This window comes from Perna viridis, chromosome 8, assembly GCF_037379345.1.
Source record: "Perna viridis isolate PV_CMFRI_1.1 ecotype Kerala chromosome 8, ASM3737934v1, whole genome shotgun sequence".
NCBI classification, from domain to species: Eukaryota; Metazoa; Mollusca; class Bivalvia; order Mytilida; family Mytilidae; genus Perna; species Perna viridis.
The window spans coordinates 17,358,618-17,379,572 of record NC_142452.1 but is presented as its reverse complement, the minus strand read 5'-3'; the positions used below and the strand labels follow the sequence as shown (position 1 = coordinate 17,379,572).

Below are 20,955 nucleotides of genomic sequence, written 5' to 3'. Positions count from 1 at the left end.
GATGACACTGTCAAATTTAATTTTCAAGGTTGTTACTACTAGTAATATATTTGTAATGCACGCACAATTACCTTTCACTTGATTGCAATAACCCTTCATACTGTGTACTTTAGCGTTTTGCTTCTATTAATTCAAACTAGTTCCTCCTTAGGAAAAGTGAAATTGATATTAGGTGTTCACGTTTCGACCTTTCATTTGATATATTTCAACTTTACCTCCTAAAACATTGAAATTTTTGCACTCATTGATCAACCTTTTAAGGAGACGACACATCGAGATTTCAGATGTATGGTTTAAGGCCTTTCATTTGACATCCGACAACCATATTTTGCACACAAATAATTAATATTTGTATTTAATTACCCTTCCCTTCATACATGTATGAAATATCGGGTTTGAGACTTTGATTTTTGAAATGTGCTTATTTAGACCTTCAAAATGATATATTAGTGTTAATGACTACCTTTGACAAAGTTGAAGAAAAATGATGCAAAAGCAATGAATAGACTTTAATGAAAGAGTAATCAAGGAAACCAAGGTTATAGCGGTAATCAAAAGAATATAATCCAGGGACAAAGACCAGGCATGGAAAACAGACATACACAACAAAGAACATAAAGTAACTAAAATCATACATACAAAGTAACAAAAGTAAATGAGCAACTCGGACTCCACTAAAAACTGGGAGCATGGACCAGGTGCACCGGTAGGGTAAGCGTCCTCTGCTTTTCTAGAAACACCCGCCGAGTTGCTCATAAAAAGTCAAGTCCGGGGTAGACAAACGAGGAAACGCAAAACTATGACCCGTTGAATAAATCAGTTTTCATGGTGCTGATGGATACACCATAACGATCCACGAGTTCATGATGACGACCATAAAACTTCTGTAGTGATGACTTCAATCTTGTAGCAACATAACCCTGTTCCAGAAGCCTCTTTGTTAGAGTTCTATCGCGATACAAAAAGTCTGCGTAATTTCGGCAAGCTCTGGCATGACGTATGAGTTGTGATATGAACACTCCATACGCAGGAGCCGAAGGGATGTTGCCACAGATGAAAGGAAAGTTGACAATTCTGAATGAAACGTCATCACGTTTGTCGTAAAGTTTGGTCAATAGTTTTCCTTTACCATCGACTTCTAAGTGTAGGTCAAGATATGAGGCTGACTTCACAGTGTCTGTAGTATCCTTTATCTCAAGTTCTTTTGGGTAGATGCGATGTATCAAATCCCCGAAATTAGGATTGTTTAAAGATAATACGTCATTTATATAGCGGAAACTGAGATTGAAGGATCTAGCTAAACGATATTCTTTCTTTCTGATCAGATCAGCTATAAAGTCAGCCTCATAAGAGTGAAGGAATAGGTCAGCAAGTAAAGGAGCACAATTTGTTCCCATTGGAATGCCGAATTGAAACTTACACAACCAATGATTGATAAGAAATTTCAAATTGTAAAAGTACACAGTGATGTATATCGATGATCCAAATTGTGAAAAAAAGGGAACCAAAAAAATAAGATATATTTATCGTGATAAAATAACTTACGTCAACAAAGTTGGCATTTATATAATCAGAACAGGACGATTCAAGTACAACCCGCGTATGATCATCTGAAATGATTGCATAATACAGTTTAAACTTGACTACAACTGTTTAAACAGATACAGTTATTAGCTTTCTGAATGTCACCATTTACAATAGTTTTGAAAATTTGATTAATTATTGCAGTGTTAAATTTGTTTAACTCTTAGATGGAATCTTCTTCACAACTCCTTCATTGCATATCTTTACCCCACCTTTATTGCATCTAACTAGGAATTTCAAGTAGCAATCTTTATAAAAATCAGACGGGAGGTCATGCATGTCATAAACCCACCGAATTTAGTTTTATTCCTTGTTTAGAATCGTATGATCAGTTTAAGTATTTCATCAGGGGATTGCACTTTTGAGGTAGAATTTATATAGACTGTACACGAAGTTAGCACTTTGCAAGATTTATCGTTTTTTATTTGGTTTGATTCGGTTGATTTTAATGGGAGGTCAAAGATTTCTCAAAAGTAAAGATCAAAATACAGGGAGGACTTTTGTCACATAAAAAATATAGCATATGTAGACCAAAAAACATTGTCTGATCCATAGGTTTTCTACACCATGGATCACTACCATAGGCAGTGTCTAAATTTTATATAGAGTGGTACTTGATATGTGGATTATCTAAGACCGCATTAGCTGACCAAAACAAATTTAACCAGTTTAACCCAAAAATTCTCTTGTTTTTACAGTAATAATTATCATTTTATTAAAAATATATTTAAGATACCCCATTAGACATTGGGTAAAGTCGCTTACAAGCATTCAATTTTTAATGACTTATTGCATTTTTTTAAAGAGTTGTCTGCAGAGTCTAGACTGAATTTTGAACGTCAGATGCAGTTGGAAGCTGTCTGAATATGTCCGTTTTACAATGAGTAAAATCGGTTTCAGAGTATAAACTTTCAAATTTTTTATAGCTGAAATGTTAGGTAGACTAAGGCTAGGTCAAGTAAGGTTATGTACACTAAGGTTAGGTAGACTAAGTCTAGGTGGACTAAGATTAGGCAGACTAAGGTAAGGTGGACTAAGTTTAGGTGGACTAAGATTAAGTACACTAAAGTTATGTGGATTAAGGTTAGGTAGACTATGATTAGATTAAGATAAGGTATACTTTGGTTAGATTAAGGTAAGGTAGACTAAGGATTGGTGGACTAAGGTGAGGTAGACTAAGGTTAGGTAGACTAAGGTAGGGTTGACTAAGATTAGGTGGACAAAGGTGAGGGGGACTAAGATTAAGTAGACTAAGGTGAGGTGGACTAAGGTTAGGAAGACCAAGATTAAATTAAGGTAACGTAGACTAAGGTTATGAAGACTTATTTTAGGTAGACTAAGGCTAGGTGGACTAAGGTCAGGCAGACTAAGGTTGGGTGGAATACAGTAAGGTGGACTTAGGTTAGGTACACTAATGATAGGTGGACTACGGATAGGTGGACTAAGGTAGGGTAGACTAAGATCAGGTACACTAAGATTAGGTACACTAAGGAGAGGTGGATTAAGGTTAGGTAGACTATGGTTAGATTACGGTAAGGTAGACTAAGGATAGGTGGACTAAGGTTAGGTAGATTAAAGTTAGATAGACTAAGGTAGGGTTGACTAAGGTTAGGTGGACTAAGGTGAGGTGAACTAAGGTTAGGTAGACCATGGTTAGATTAAGATAAGGTAGACTAAGGTTAGGTGAACTAAGGTTATGTAGAAAGAGTAATCAAGGGAACCAAGGTTATAGCGGTAATCAAAAGAATGTAATCCAGGACAAAGACCAGACATGGAAAACAGACATACACAACAAAGAACATAAAGTAACTAAAGTAAATGAGCAACTCGGACTCCACTAAAAACTGGTAGCATGGACCAGGTGCACCGGTAGGGTAAGCGTCCTCTGCTTTTTTAGAAACACCCGCCGAGTTGCTCATAAAAAGTCAAGTCCGGGGTAGACAAACGAGGAAAGGAAAACTATGACTCGTTGAATAAATCAGTTTTCATGGTGCTGATCGATACACCATAATGATCCACAGGACTAATTTTAGGTAGACTAAGGCAAGGTGGACTAAGGTTAAGGAGACTATGGTTAGGTAAACTAAGATGAGGTGGACTAAGGTTAGGTAGACTAAGATTAAATTAAGGTAAGGTAGACTAAGTTTGGTAGACTAAGGTTATGAAGACCAATTTTAGATAGACTAAGGCTAGGTGGACTAAGGTTATGAAGACTAAGATTAGGTAGAGTAAGTTTAGGCAGACTAAGGTTAGGTAGACTAAAGATAAGTGGACTAAAGTTAGACAAAGGGTAGGTAAACTAAGGTTAGGTGGACTAAATTTGATTAAGGTCAGGCAGACTAAGGTTAGGTGGACAAAGGTGAGGTACACTAAGGTAGGGTTGATTAAGGTTAGGTAGACTAAAGATAGGTGGACTAAGGTTACACTAAGGGTAGGTAAACTTAGATTATGGAGACTAAGGTTAGGTAGACTAAGGTGAGTTGGACTAAGGTTAGGTAGACTGAGGTGAGGTGGATTAAGGTTAGGTAGACTAAGGTTAGGTAGACTATGGTAGGGTAGACTAAGGTTAGTTAGACTAAGGTTAGGCAGACTAAGGTTATGTGCACTAAGGATAGGTGGACTAATATAGGGTAGACTAAGGTTAGGTACACTTAGATTAGGTACACTAAAGATAGGTTGATAAAGGTTAGGTAGACTATGGTCAGATTAAGGTAAGGTAGACTTAGGATAGGTGGACTAAGGTAGGGTTGACTAAGGTTAGGTAGACTACGGCAAGGTGAACTTAGGTTATGGAGACTATGGTTAGGTAGACTAAGGTGAGTTGGACTAAGGTTAGGCAGACTAAGGCAACGTGGACTTAGGTTAAAGAGACTAAGGTTAGGTAGACTAAGGTGAGGTGGACTAATGTTAGGTAGACTAAGGATAGGTGGACTAAGGTGAGGTAGACTAAGGTTAGGTAGACTAAGGTAGGGTTGACTAAGATTAGGTGGACTAAGGTGAGGTGGACTAAGATTAAGTAGACTAAGGTGAGGTGGATTAAGGTTAGGAAGACCAAGATTAAATTAAGGTAACGTAGACTAAGGTTATGAAGACTTATTTTAGGTAGACTAAGGTTATGAAGACTTATTTTAGGTAGACTAAGGCTAGGTGGACTAAGGTCAGGCAGACTAAGGCTAGGTGGACTAAGGTCAGGCAGACTAGACTAAGGTTGGGTGGAATAGAGTTAGGTGGACTTACGTTAGGTACACTAATGATAGGTAGACTAAGGTAGGGTAGACTAAGGTCAGGTACACTAAGATTAGATACAATAAAGATAGGTGGATAAAGGTTAAGTAGACTATGGTCAGATTAAGGTAAGGTAGACTTAGGATAGGTGGACTGATGTATGGTTGACTAAGGTTAGGTAGACTAAGGCAAAATGGACTAAGGTTATGGAGACTATGGTTAGATAGACTAAGGTAAGGTGGACTTAGGTTAAAGAGACTAATGTTAGGTAGACTAAGGTGAGGTGGACTAAGGTTAGGTAGACTAAAGATAGGTGGACTAAGGTTAGACAAAGTGTAGGTAAACTTAGGTTAGGTGGACTAAATTTGATTAAGGTCAGGTAGACTAAGGTTAGGCAGACTTAGGTTAGGTAAACTATGTTTAGATTAAGGTAAGGTAGACTTAAGTTCGTTGGACTAAGGTTATGTAAACTAATTTCAGGAAGTCTAAGGTTAGGTGGACTAAGGGTAGGTAGACTAAGAGTAAGTAGGCTAAGGTTAAATGGACTAAGGGCTAAAGTGAAAATAAAATAACAAATTGAATTTAAATGCTTAGGAAATTTAATACTTCAATAAAAGTAATTTCAGCTTTTAAATTTTGAAGAATCATTTCACTTTCTAAAAATCTATAATCGAAACACTGTCATATACTCACATGGCAAAGTTAATTTATATCGGTTTTTGAGCGTGTTTTCTGTCATTTCAGCTTTAGTTGTTGAAAATTGTACTCCATATGGTATATTCTGTAACCAATAAGAATGGTTTAATAACATATACATTGAATACCCTAAACAAAACTACTGACACATGCACACAGTTATTTTACAGTTGAAACTCTAAACTTTAAATCTATTTTTTTTTCTTAGGTTGCATCTATACTCTAGTCTGGGCTTGGAGTGTCGACCATGCATACCCCCAAATACGCACATCAACTTCAATCTCCATTATTCATTTTCAGGTACCATAACGGCTCCCATTTACTAATCAACTTATGCCCAAAGAATATTCTATGATTCTTTCTAAATATAAACCATTGTAACCCAATTTATGGAGTTTCTACGCAATCCAGGGATATGTCAAATTGTTAGGCTCAATACCAATGGGTAGTTTGAAGAATCGGAAAACAGAAATTTTGGATTTCGTCGAACAACTATATAGTGTCTAAGCAAAGAATTGTATTGTAAATGGTGAGGTGTATGGGTTCGTTAAAATCATGTTGGAGTAGATGAATGCAGGAGCACAGGAGTATATCAGCCCACATATTACTGTCATGGTTAAATGCATATATACCACTTACGTATTAGTTGTGAATTTTTTGGAACTCGTATATTGTTATTGTGTACACATATATGTAACTCCATTACAGAAAGAAGTTTTCAATTGTTTGGCTTGTTTTATTTCTGAATGGTTCTTGACAAATTCTGAAAATTTTGTAACTAAGCTGTACTTTACAACGGACCGCTATTGTTCAAAAAGTTGTTAATTTAACATGGTGCATAAAAAATAAAAATTGCTAACCTCTTATTATACATTTACGCCTTTTAAAAAATCAAATTCAATGAAAAATCAATGACGTACTTTATACTGTTTCTGAAAGCCATCAATTTTCTGTTCCTGTTTAATATAATCCTTAAGTTCTGAAACTTTTATCAATGTGCTTTTGTCACAATTGTCATAGAAGGAAGCTGATTCTTTAACTGTTTTTGGTTTCACCATAGTTGTCTCTGATGTTCCTAACAATAATCCGTCGCCTGTATCCGTTACACGTTTAATGTTTACAGCTCCATCGCCATTTGTTTCTGAGATAATTTAAATATAAAATCGACATCATTAAATTCTAAGTATTAGGTATAAATATTTTTCAATCACACATTCTTCAATATCATTTTACGATTTTTTCAATTGCATTTCATACTTTGGAAGAAATGACAAAAAGGTAAAATTCTAATAAAGATAAGTAAATTTATATTGAACTCATAAAATTAGAATAATGGAAAGGTGTATATTTATTGTGTCCTTTATGATCATAAACAGCCAAAACTGAATATATGATACCAGGGATAAAGTCAACATTTTGATCTCTCTCTTCTTGCTTTCTTGTGGTTGCTGTCTCATCTAAACGACTTTGTCTGTGCCTGAAAAAAAGAAATCTTTTTCGGTTTCTACCGAAGGTCAGTGTAAACTATTTTCATTACTAGGATTAAGTCTTCATAAAAGTTTTGAATATACACATAGAGCATATTGACTTCTGTGTTTGCTTAAATAGTAATCAAGGGAACCAAGATTCAAGCGGAAATCAAAAAGAATGTAATCCAGGGACAAAGACCAGACATGGAAAACAGAAAAACACAACTAAGAACATAAAGTAACATATTTAATGCATACAAAGTAGCAAAACGCAACTCGGACTCCACTAAACACTGGGAGCATGGACCAGGTGACCGGTAGGGTAATCGTCCTCTGCTTTTCAAAACCCGCCAAGTTGTTCTTAAAAAGTCAAGACCGAGGTAGACGAAAGGGGAAAGGAAAACTATGACATGTTGAATAAATCAGTTTTCATGGTGCAGATGGATACATCGTAAATTGCGTCGATTAAACTGTGCGATAAATAAATATAGTCACCATGTCTACATGGTTATCACTAATTTGAGGTCATTTATAAAAAAACTATGAGAGTTGAACATGAAAGTGCAAAGGCGACACTTCTAGTACTTCCGGGAGGTCAAAAATTCGTTACATGCCTTCATTAGAGTAAATGTTTACGATGCACCAAACCAAAAATGATGGCTGTTTGCAGGCTTATTTGCCCTCTCTAGAAAGTTACAACAGATACATAGCAAGAAAATGTCTATTGATGATCTCAATGATAAGCCCTAAAAAAACTTCCATTCGTCAACTCTTTATTAGATTTATTGACCTAAAATGCAAAAACTGATGATGTTTTAGTTTTTTTCTCATATCTTTCCAAATCATAATAGAGAGAAATAATTTTCATTGACAAAATGATCATTATGATAAGACCTACAAAAATATTTATGTTGTAGGTCAATTCTTCATGAGACTTATGATCGATGTCTGTCGCAAGTCATTTTGTCTTTTTTGTACAAATACATGTATTCTTCTTGTATTACTTTAACTGAATTTAAGAGGACTGATGTTTAAGAAAACTGCAACACAGTCTGTATTTAGTATTGCTTAGGTGGCCTAATGGTACCTGTCGCTCAAAATATCTACTTGATCCCCATAATGGTAATCATTTATGCTCTGTGACGCCTTGAAATTTTAATTCATGTTTATAATACTATAGCAACAATACTAGACATAATCATTTTTAAATGCATAAAGAGGTCATATCATGAAAAATTTCATCATGGATTTTGTCAACAGTTTATGTGAATAAATTAACGTCGGCATAGGTTTTTTATAACATTATACAGTAGATGGGAAAATGAAGTCTTCTATTAGAATAATTTTGAATAACATTATGTAAAACAATTAGGACAATTATATCTCAACTTTTCAGCTTTTTCATTTTTGAAAACTGATACAAAAAATTTACCTTCTAACTGTAACATACACAATAACCACAACAACAACGAGAGCGAGTAACAGACCAGAAACACTACCTATAGTCACTCCAAGCGAACTTCTCCCTTCATGATCTGTAACATGTTGCTAAATATTACATTTTATGTTCTTTTTCGATTTTTCTTTAAATTACAAAGTTGCTGGTTTTGTTTTGTTTTAGTTCGTGCAGATAATTTAAATGATTGTATTCAATACTGATTTGCAATTCTTCCTATGATTTTTTTACTGGAATAACAAAGCTGGTTTTTGTTCAATTTTACGTTGCTATTTCAAATCCTATTAAGGTATGATCTGCTTTAATAGAAGCTTTGCTATATATAAAAGATGAAGTAAGATCAAACAAAAACAATAGATAGGTTATATCATTTTTTATGACCAGGCATCTTTTATTGGAGATTATCTTTGCAATGTCACGCATTGCTGTTGTCACAATCAATTATTCAATGCTTTTCAAGGATTACTAAGTGCCTAAACAAACCTTTTATAACAACGTTGATATCAGTGCTACAACGAGTTCCAATATCATTTCTCACGCAGCATCTATAACTACCAGTATCTGTTTCGTTTGTGTTTAGAATAATAAGGTTTGGCTTTTGTGTGTTGTTAAAGTTGTATTTGTGGTTCATATTTTGCTCATCTATATAAATTCCATCTTTCATCCAGTGCATTTCCTTTGGGTCGGGATATGTGTCATGATTACAATATAAATGTAGATTCATACCAGTTGTTGCTTGTATAAAATCTCCCGAAGTGGAAATTGATGGGTAATCTGAAGCATCAGGTGAATCAAATAAAAAGAAATTTCGCCGCTTAAAACATATACTGCACTTTCTATTTTAGCACTCTAAAGAACAACATGAAATGTAAAAGAATTATTCGTATCTTTACGAGTACACGTAAGATCACAAAACAAAGGGAAATTAAACGACAAGCTTATAACTTCAACATTTACTGAAAATAATGTTACTTGTGAGTGAAACCTCTTAGAAATAAGTCAATTCTATTTTATGTGCGCCTTCATGTGTATGATAAATACTCCAGCGTACCTCGTACAAGAACTTGTATATAACTAGTTGCCGTAACATCATCGAGGGTCGTTTCACAAGTGTAGTTTCCTGTACTACTTCTTTTAATATTTACAATCTCTAGGTAGTCGTGTCGATCAATGGATTGTCTTATTTTTTCTCCGTCTTTTCTCCATAACAGACCGGAAGTTCCATGCACATAACACTCTAGCTTTAACGTTTTGTTAGCTGTTATATGAATTGGAGTTCTTGGCCTAATGTTTGTGGCTATAAAAACCAAACAAACATAATTGTGAATGTAAGTCAGTACAATATTATCTAGGATTCGTATTTTAAATGATCTGACTGTTCGACACTTAAGTTATTTCTCGTCTTCCAAAAGCAAACTTCCAAAGTATACAGTGTTAGACGACATTTCAATTATTTCATATCATTTAATGATACCTGTTTACCGCGTTCACGTAGATTGCAATATTTAACGACACACGACCACAAGTACTTCGAACCAATACTAAATTTCTCCATTCAGAGCCAAAGACAATTTCAGTACGTTACTGATTAATGATAAGTCACTTAATGTTGTCGGTAATTCGGTGGCGATCAAAATTTTCGAAACTCCAACAAGCTGTTACATGTCTATGAACATACGACAGTAACACATAAGCAGGTTATATATGAAAGTTTCTTTTAACCTACTTATTGATAAACTGTAATGATGGGAAGAAACACAATTTGTTTAACAACATATACATCCACATGTAATAATTTACAATGCAAGGTTTTAATATTTTCGAAATACGCCTGGTAGTGTTTGATACCCAAGACTGCTCTATGAAAATAGGTTTCAATGAAACATTTTAACACATTAATTTTAAACAAATTTAGCTAAACTAAAGTTCACCGAGTAAACTTACTTATGTACATATGAACAAATTCTGACAAAATAAAATGTATTCCTCTATATTTATATCACGCAAGCTTCTTGAGGTGTGTTTTAGTCTCGTTTTCCTTTGTAAAACTTGGTAAATGAAAAGCTTTAAGCGAAAAAAATGTTCTGTACGTGTTATGTCTGTATGGTGATTGTTGGATATAACTCCATTTAGTACGAATTTTTGTTTCTGTTCCTATCTTTTCAAATTCCAATTCACTGCTTTGTCTCTTAGTTACAATGAAGATCACAATAAGTATGACAATAACCGATTATTGACAATAAAATGCTATGATAACTTTCCATGCTCTTTACCGTATGTACTGTTGTATTATAGTTTAATTTGAGAATTTGATGATACAAGAGATTGGAAACAAAATAAATCATTTTTATAGTCAAAAATACCAAGATCAGGGTATAAATATTTTTTTACACATATATGTCATTCATACAATAGTAAAATGCATGCAGACGTAGATAGAAAAAAGCGTACAAAGGAAACAAATGTATAAATCGATGATGTCCTCTTCATAAGCAACAATTGTTTTTATTTTATAAAAGAAACTGAAACCGGGATAAACTTCTGGTATGCCCTGTGCATTATCATGTGGTATTGCTCTTTACATTTTAACGCACATTAATGAATATCACATGACTTTGTTTTAACCAATAAGAATAAGCAGTTCTGCTCTTATATATAATAATAATCATTGTAATTATAATTTTAACCAATACTCTTTAAAATATGATTTTTTTCCATCTCCTGATCTAATAAAAACACATATAAAGAAAACTTTATACCTCGGGATGTTAGACTCGTAAGCTAATATCCTGTAGCCAGTGAAGAGAATTGGAATAAATGTGTCCTTACTCAGAGTAAAACGAACAAACAAACAAAAGATGATAAGCACTCTCTACATTTTCCCTGAATCTACAAGATGGATTGTCGATGTGATTATACAAGTCTTAATTACCGATTGTTGTGGAACACCTTAACTTGGTTAGAATTATGTTAAGATTTCTTAGAACGAAATAGAAAAGCATGGCACAATGACATTATTATAACTGCCTTTCTTTCTATTTTCAAACTTTTTTATTGATTCAATGTTTTGTAATCAAGAGTTATCAAACGAACTAAGAATTGAGCAGAAATCAAAATATATCAAAAATCAAAATAATACAAGGATAAAGACCAGACAAAGAAAAAAAGGTCGCATTGTTTAATAATAGACAAGGTAAAGGATTAAAGGATTGATTGGTTGTGGTTAGTCTACAAGACGGTACAAGAATATAATCACCAAATCTTAGAGGTTAGGCAGTAAGGGAGTAAGGGATTTAACTTTTGGACAACAAGCAAAGATAGATAATCTGTGAATGGTATAGATCATATGTTCAGATATAAAAATTTATGGTCGCCCTATTACAATTTCAGCGGTTTCGATTTCTAATTTTGAACAATTATTGCCACACTTATTCCAAACTTCAGAAACATTTTTTGTTATTTAAGTTATAGGACGATGAGTAGAAACAATAAAATTGTGTAATTAGTGTCCATGTTGACGTCCATATCTTATTGATTTATTTTTGACGATGTCTTTAATTGATTGCTTGGGTTCAAATTTACTTAAGCATTTTAACAATTGATTTGTGAATTGTTTTGTATATATTAGATAAAACTTTTGCTTACAAATTACGTTTAACTCAAAATGATCTGTTTTTTTCCATTGTCTGTTCTCATAGCACTTTACCAAATACTTTTTGGCATCATCGGAACCAATGCTTTTTATAGTAAGAGTGTCAGAACTTGTTCCTGTGTACTTCTTGTCATCAATGAGTTGTATTTCTTTACGTCGTCCTTGCTCTTTCTTGTACCAATAGAAAGAGCACGAAAGTGGGGCATGGCTTTGCAATGTTATATCGGTCCCATATACAGCTTCTGATAAGACAAAATAATAAAGTTTAAATAAAACACGATTTGTTAATTGCTATAGTTTTGTTATGTTTGTCAGTTGTGATAGAGCAAATATGTGCTGGTATCGCCAACACTAACTACAAAATAACTGAAAGTAAATAATGCAGTAAAATTCGACATGATTAGGCAAACATTACAGATAAATAAATCACAATTTAACTGAAAAAAAAATAAATAAAAATGTCCATATGTATTTTAGCATTCAGAAAATTAGATAATACAAAGTCGTTCACAAAAGAATGAAAGGTTCGAATTCGAAAATATTTTCTAAAATGTATGTAAATAGCAGGTACTTTATGCAGATTATTTATTAAATTTCTTCATGTAATAGTTTCCTTTTTAACAAAATATAAATCAAAACCTAAATAGACAAATAAAAGATATGATATTTGAAGAACTCGTTCTCTTAATTAATGTTGAATGTGTCATATCATTAAAAGTTATGAATATTTAGCTCGCTCTGATATCGAATAAAGTCGGTTAGATAAAAGTCCACAAACGGGAAGAAACACTTCTATATAAAATACGAGCCGATTTGACAACCAATCTACATGGTTGAAACATGTGCAGAAATAACTGACCTTCCAGGACGGGGGCTGGTCACATGTCTAATGATTCTGTTCCGTAAAAACTAAACTGTTTCGAAAACAGCAACAGTAGATCAATTTTCTTTTAAGCATAGATGCATTCAACTGAGCAGCATGACTGTTTGAAAGCCACAAATAAACTACCGATACAAAAGAAGTCCTAGTGCCAAAATGCGAAATGACGATATGCACGGATCATTAAATCTAGCACAAGTTACATCAGAAATGAAAAGTTTCAACCCCCTTGTGTTAGGATAAGCGAAAGCAGATAGAAAGAATCTGGAAGGAGAAATGAAGAAACAACGTCACACTCAGGACGTAAAGACAATTTAGTGACGTGAAAAGGTAGCTGCCATACTGTAAAAATGGGTTCGATAAAATGATTATTGAGTGAAACTAGTGAATTGCAGCATATCAGTTAGATTTAAAGGCCACCGTAACAACATGATAATGGAACAATTACATGTCCCAATCAATGATTATGAAGATGACATTTAATATACATGTTATGATCATTAACAAGCTAAATCAGTCTAGCTCCAAATTATTTCCTCGTTTTTTACCGCTGACTTTACATTTGTAGCTCCAAAATTGATAATGACACCGCTAATGTGAAAAAACGATAGGCAAACATGGATGTGTAAACTTGAACAACAATGGTACGGGGCTAAAAGAACTCTGTGCAGAAAGTTCCTTGTTATAAAAAGTACTATCATCCCCACCCACTTATCATATATGGAACTCACCAAATGGATAAAAATCCAATCGACATTCTTTATGATGAATGAAGCAAGAAGAATATCCTTGATTAATATAAAAGTTATATAGTGAGCTGAAGTAGGTAATTATCACCACTTAGTAAAAGAGATCATCAAGATAGAACTAAGAAGGGGTGAAAAAGATTTCCTACAACAAAATGATATGACATCGAAAAACAAAACGCAAAGGAAACCCGCAAGACATTTGTACTGCAGTGTAACAACCAAAAAGTTTATTTCATGCATTTGAGTCATTGCCATGTAATAGTATTATTTACAAAAATATGGACCAAGAATGGGAAAAATATAAAATCCTTATTTGTAAAGAGGCTTTTCTTGGATGTATATCCATCAATGGAAGAGTGCTAACACCTCATATCCACTGAAAAGCAGTAGAGAAAACTTTGAATGTCAAAATTACACAAATGAGCACAAAATCTCTTTAAATTGGCCGAAAACGGACTCAAATTCCAGCCGGAAAAGAACAACATCGAGGCAAAATCTAAGGCAACTTAATAGAAATGATTATATCTTAACACAGAAAAATATACCATAAAAAGAGACAAAAACACAAACACAAATTGAATGCTCTATAATAGATTTTAAAAAATCATTTATCTAATGTAGGTATGGAAATGTGTATTTAGATTCAATCAGTTATTGTAAATGTTGCACGTTTTAATAATATAGGGTTATTGCATGAATACTGGGGCATATTATCCCGGGTAAAATTTTATATTGCAAGAGATTACGAGAGCAAATTTCGTTGTACGAGGGATAATATTCCACAATATTCATGCAATAACCTTTTTATTGCATGGCAATATATTTTAGTCTTGTTTAAAATGAACTTTTGTCACGGATAACGTCACAAATTTTAACTACATTTGGACAAGTGCATTATGGAAAGTTATTGCACGCTGCTGTTGCATTGCTTTCTATGTGAGGAATTATATTGTCATACGATAATATATAAATAACATATAACAAAGAGGGTGAAAGAGCAGTTTGTTACCTCGAGGCGTAGCCGAGGGTTACAACGTATTTTCAAGGGGTAACAAACTCTCTATCACTTTCTAAGCTAAATGTCATATATTTTATTGTACTGAATGTTCTTTTGTCATTCTTTTTCAAAGTAAGTCCTAACAATCAGTTTTGAATGTTTGTCTTTTGTCTTTATTTTCTTCATTAAAATTGTTTTATTTTCTTTCAGTTTGCATTCATTTGCAACTTCAAACGTAAACTGTGAATCACACCCCTTTATGAGACCTTTATTCATTGTATCGTTGGCGGACCTTTTGCCTGTTCACAAATAAAACACTTATGTATTTTTTGTTTGTTTGTTTGTTTGTTTTTTGTTTTGTTTTGTTTTGTTTTGTTTGTTTGTTTTTGTTTTGGTTTGTTTTGTTTTTTTGTTTTGTTTTTCTGTTTTTAGTTTTCTTGTATATAGTTATTTAATCCAACTGTTACAACAGGTCTTTACAGAATTAACAACAACAGCAACAAAATAAAAAAAACAAAACAAAACAAACACAAAAAAGTCAAAATTTCAGTGTATGAACAATTAACAACAATGACATACATTCTCATTTTAACACTTTCTTTTCCAGTTACAACCTTTTTAATTTGACAATACAATTACAATTGTTTAGGTTCAGATTCGTAGTCGATTTAGCATCATAACAGTAAGTAAAGAAAAAATATATCTATTAATCAATGTTATATCAGTTATTGATATGGACGTTCCGCATATTGATTCTCCATCAAACACAAAATCACTAAGATTGAATCGAAGTAGTGCCTAATTTTTTACCGGAACCACTTTAGCCATGTAATAGAGCAGAATATTACCCTCGTATTGAAGCAATCAAAATTCAGCAAACTTACATAAAGTATTATAATGACATTTACTGTGTGTATCATCTCACTGGACTATCGGCTTTTTAGTGTACATGATGTTTCATGGGTCGATGAATCACATCGAGGTATTTACATAGCCAACCCCCCCTATAAAGGGAACTACTTTTTCTATGTGTATCTAAAAATAATATAGAAATAAAATACGAGAAACATATGAAATGTAATGATATGCAGTAAATGTGTCATTTTTTATGTTTAATCGAGGTGTAAAAGCGTAGACCGGTCGCACATTTTGGACATGAAGTGCATTTCATTGACATTGTGTCAAGGTCAACGCTTGTACATGTTTAACATTTAACTCTTTAGAAAGCTTACGATACATGACATTGACTCGTGTATTATGTTTTCAAACCTAATTTCCTCTTAAGCGCAATAACAATTTTAAATGTATTCATCTTTTCAACTCCTTTTAATTTGATGATATAAGAATTACAAAGACTCAAGAAATCTCAATTAATCAAAAAAACATAAATAACTAGTTATGGTATTTGTCGAAACTGGTTATTGCCAAAACAATATTTCAAAGTCTAATCATATGTTTGTAAAAAAAAGCTTATGAAAATAGTGGAAATAACTATTTTGCAGTGTTAAAAACTCGCTTGAAATATTTAATAGATTACATGCTCGTGTGGGATCTTTCGAATCTCTACAGAGTTTTGATTTTTCTACCCTATACATTATACTTCCACATAATTTCTTAAAACAAAACATCGCATATCTTGTCAAATGATTAATCTGGATGTGAATATATTTGTTCGAATCCTTTGTGACTATTTTAGTGACGAAAAACAGACCCTTCCAAACAACATTTGGTAGAAAAAATTAATAACACCTTCAGTTATTTGAATGATAGTTTGGGTCGATTACAACGACGACTTCTATATATATACTTAAGATATATATCATGCAGAACTTTTTTGAACAAAGCAAATACTGATAATAAAGAATGACCGTTTCTTGATCATATCAATAATAGTAAACTGAATACTTTAATGTACGATAAAAGGGGATGCCTTTTCATTCCCTATTGTTAACAATCTGTGTGACGTCCCCTTGTCACCATCATATGGTGTTTACATATCATAGTTGTTTCGGATTACTCGTCTTTGTAACAATGTTTCGGATTTTGTTTGAAGAAATCTTTAGATAACCGAGGAATTACTACATCAAAGTTCTCGATATCATTAACTCGTAAAAACGTTCACATTTTATTTTATCGATACAAGAAAGTCATTGTTGTCACAACCACTGAAGATAGCATTTTCTGGTACATGTATTAACATTGGTAACAAATTAATGATATATGTCACAACAAATCAATATCAATTTGATCCTCAATCCTACATAATAACTCCTATAACTGTCTTGTACTACCGTACACCATATACTAAGTTACAGTCCTAGATTAATCCTACTTAGAGGAATGATCGGGCAGCGGAAGCTATATTTTTACATAGCCTAGCTAGCCGAGTGGTCTAGGAGAGCTGGACTTTGTGCTGGCGGTGTTGCCATAGAGGTTACAACAGTACGAGTTCGAGTCCCGCGGAGGGAACGACCAAATATTTTCTTCACAAATTTGACAGTTCTAATATTGATCCTGCTGATACAACGTCTCAGAATGTGACGACTCTATTCGCTACACTGCTCCATCGGATCAAATTGATACAGGGAAGATAACGTAAACTCATAGAAGGGTCTGAAAAATTCCCAACGATGTTAGAACTGAATTTTTGGTCGTTCCCTCTGCGGGACTCGAACTCGTACCGCTGTGACATCTATGGCAACACCGCCTGCACTAAGTCCAGCGCCCTAGACTACTCGGCCAGCTAGGCTATATAAAATATAGCTTTCGCTGGCCGGGTCATTCCTCCCTGGCTCTAGATTAATCCTACGAGGAATGACCCGGCCAGCGAAAGCTATATTTCTATCATCGTTGGGAATTTTTCAGACCCTTCTATATATATATACGAGGAGGAATCACCCGGCCAGCGAAAGCTATATTTCATATAGCCTAGATTGCCGAGTGGTCTAGGGCGCTGGACTTAGTGCAGGCGGTGTTGCCATAGATGTCACAGCGGTACGAGTTCGAGTCCCGCGGAGGGAACGACAAAAATTTGCTTCGCAAATTTGACAGTTCTAACATCGTTGGGAATTTTTCAGACCCTACTATAAGTTTACGTTATCTTCCCTGTATCAATTTGATCCGATGGAGCAGTGTAGAGAATAGAGTCGTCACATTCTGAGACGTTGTATATATATATATCTGTGTGTGTGTGTTATTTATGCCTACGATGCACTTAACTTACAATTACAAATAAAAGTTCTAGATCGTACGCTTTGAAATCAAAAATGTTAAATACCAGCAATTTTTTTTTTTATTTGAATAATTTGGATAAGTAAAACTATTGAAGATGCTGAAAAACTGTTTCAATTAGTATTGATTTTGATGAATTTGGAGACGGTTTTGACGTCTACACTGAGTAAGAGTTTTAGTTTATGTTCGTTTGATAAAAAAGCAAAGTCAGAGTGGTTTGCAAGCATCAAACGAAGAGATCATGGTGGCTCTCTCTTCTTCATACTTCGCACCAAAGAGTGTTTTTATCTTCTACACACTATATTCAAAAGCATTTTTCGGAAGAAAACGGGCTGTGTCCTTTTTATATGACTTATGATGCATGGTAGTTCTTAACCTAGCATGGGAAGAATCGAGATTGATATTGATGATGACATAAAGTTTGTAAGTTTAAACTGGTCTAGAGCTGCCATAATATGTGCACATCACTTAACTGCTAGTATTCCTTTGTTTGTGCATTTGTGTATCTAGATAACACTGATGAAGCAGTGGACTACAAATTAAAGGAAAAATAGGGGAGGCTTTTAAAAATGTTCACAAAGAATCCCTGTGGAAAACCCGAGGAGCTTATTGAATTCCAATCAAACTACTTATCAATGATTCTACATCTATTATGAAGGCAGCGTTATATCAGGAAATGTCAACTCTGAGCCTTTCAAGACCTCTCTGAGACCTGGGGTAAGGCAAGGATGCATATAGTCACTTGTATTGTTTTTTAATGGTCATTGACTGGGTCCAACGACATGAAGTAGGAATTGAATTCAGCAGACAAATTTAGCAAGCTTGAAGATCTGGATTTTGCAGTTGATATTGCTAAAATTTCAACATTTGCAAGAGAAGAAATCAATGTTAAATATGTATGCATAAACAACTCGCTTAAAGATCGATGCAGCGGATACCAAAGTGAAGGTATTAACATCAATCTACCTGAACCAACCATAATAAACAATTAAATTAAGTCGATGACTTTATATACGCGATAAGCTATGACAATGGCACCAAAAAAGGACAGCTTATCCAAAACGCAAATACTCTTTACAAGACTTCAGCATATCTAGAGGTCTAAAGTGTATAGCACAAGAACAAAAATATACATCTAAAACAGTAATGTAAAACCAGTAATACTGTATGGGTCAGAGTGCTGGTGTATCACCCAGGGTGATTGCATGTACAGAAATTGAAATTTTCCAAAACAGCTGCCTACGCTAAATCAAAGGTATATTTTGGCCAAAAAAGGTCAGAAATGAAGAACTGCTGAGAAAGTGCAAATGTCCAATCCATTGCAACAGAACTAAAAACAGATACGCTTCAGGTGGTTAGACCATGTGTTGAGTATGCCTAAGGCAGCTCTACGCTGGACACCAACTGGGAAGAGAAACGTGTTTTAAAGTGAAATTTGTTCGAAAACAAGCCCTTGATTAAAATATATTTATATGTTAATTTGACCAATCTAAGTCATTTTGATATCACAACTAAATTTGGCCTGTGGTGGTTGTTCTGAATTTAATTGATCTCAACACTTTTAAATTCCCCTTTAAATTATGGACCGTATTAGTGGTCGGTAATTTCTTTGTTACCCTTATTTTCAAGCATTTAAAACTTTTTATATGAAATCAAATAAAGATCTGCAATTTTAAAAAACAACTGAATAGTTTTATACATTATATTCCGGCTTACCGTTAAAAAAGTAGACATTCTACATAAATTCATATTTTAAACTCACGAATTCGATGTGGATCCACGGACCAAACAAAAAATCCAAAGAAAACGATCAGCTCTCCTATTATCATCATCTCTAAGAGAAAAATAAAGACAAGGAAGTTTTATCTGTGCTTAGGTACTCATCAAATGTACTTAACATTCATCTTATAAATAGGTTAGTCAACTATTTCATTTGAAACATCAATTACTAGTAAGTACTATGAAGTGTCTAATGCACTTCTTCAAAGGAAGTTGATAATATGAAAAATACAAGGTTACGTAAATCTTACGATGAATACTTGTATGAAGAACCAATTTCAATATGAATCATTTCCTATACACAAATCTCAGACAGAGGCTACACATCAAAATAAGGTCATTTTTTTGTTTGGTCAGGTCAGATAATAAACTGTACTGAATTCATTTGTTATAAATTTTAAATACAAATAAATACAAATACTTTATTGGCACAAACTCATTTACAGTGCATGGTTATGGCCTGTTACAACAATAATGCACATTACAGTGAAACATTATAAATTTAAGATATAACATTATAACTGGTTAATATTTCTGTCATATTCAGTGTTATTGGAGACTTATACCTCTAATTTTAAAGCAATTTAGTATAAATGTGGAGGACATCCTCAAAATATTTTGTGATTTACTATTTGAAAGAATATTGATTTTGGATCTATTATTGTAATCTGTAAAGCCAGGAACCAAAGTATTTACATTATCGATTAATTTCTGTCTTTCTTGTTCATAATGAGGACAATGAAGTAAGAAATGTTCTTCATTTTCAACATGACTTAAATTGCATACCCTACACAAACGTTCTGAAACAGGTACATTACTATGTCAACCATTTTCTATCATGTGATAATGGGAGCCTGTCCGCATTTTTTGAACGCGTTCTGAAACGTTTGCAACAATATCTACGTATGTTGGTCTTTGTCCCATATTATATGTGGTTCTGAAAAAGTCTAATTTTGAAGATTGAAGTATTTTGGAGTTTTTTACTTGCAAATTTTGATCTATAATTCTTTGTTTTACACTTTTAATTTCTTTTTTGAAAGTCATATTATTATTGGAAATGTATGAATATCCAAGTCTATTTAGTAATTTTTTAGTGTTTTTACCCAATGATTGTGATTTTTAGTTTCATTGAAAATATGATATTGCAATGTACCTTTAGAAGAGTATATGTGATCTAAATAACTTATAACTGATATATGAATTAAAGTTTTAAGAGGAGCCGGGCAAGTTCTGCCCG

General features: G+C 33.6%; 1 protein-coding gene across 3 annotated transcripts in view; it reads right to left on the bottom strand.

Moving 5' to 3' along the window:
• The window catches only part of LOC148609573 (receptor-type tyrosine-protein phosphatase alpha-like), a 41,378-nt gene extending 21,531 nt beyond the window's left edge, over positions 1-19,847 (bottom strand). For all 3 annotated transcript variants that reach the window (XR_015924829.1, XR_015924830.1, XM_088596512.1), the window contains exons 1-9: positions 19,702-19,847; positions 12,076-12,324; positions 9,482-9,727; positions 8,914-9,204; positions 8,407-8,509; positions 6,903-6,982; positions 6,426-6,646; positions 5,503-5,590; positions 1,546-1,610 (exon numbers count right to left, since the gene is read on the bottom strand). Coding sequence is in view for 1 of the 3 variants with exons in the window: in XM_088596512.1 (XP_088452638.1) it covers positions 1,546-1,610; positions 5,503-5,590; positions 6,426-6,646; positions 6,903-6,982; positions 8,407-8,509; positions 8,914-9,204; positions 9,482-9,727; positions 12,076-12,324; positions 19,702-19,771 (1,413 nt within the window). In the remaining 2 variants the exon portion in view is untranslated. The remainder of the gene's footprint in view (positions 1-1,545; positions 1,611-5,502; positions 5,591-6,425; positions 6,647-6,902; positions 6,983-8,406; positions 8,510-8,913; positions 9,205-9,481; positions 9,728-12,075; positions 12,325-19,701) is intronic.
• Between the last annotated feature and the right edge of the window lie 1,108 nt (positions 19,848-20,955).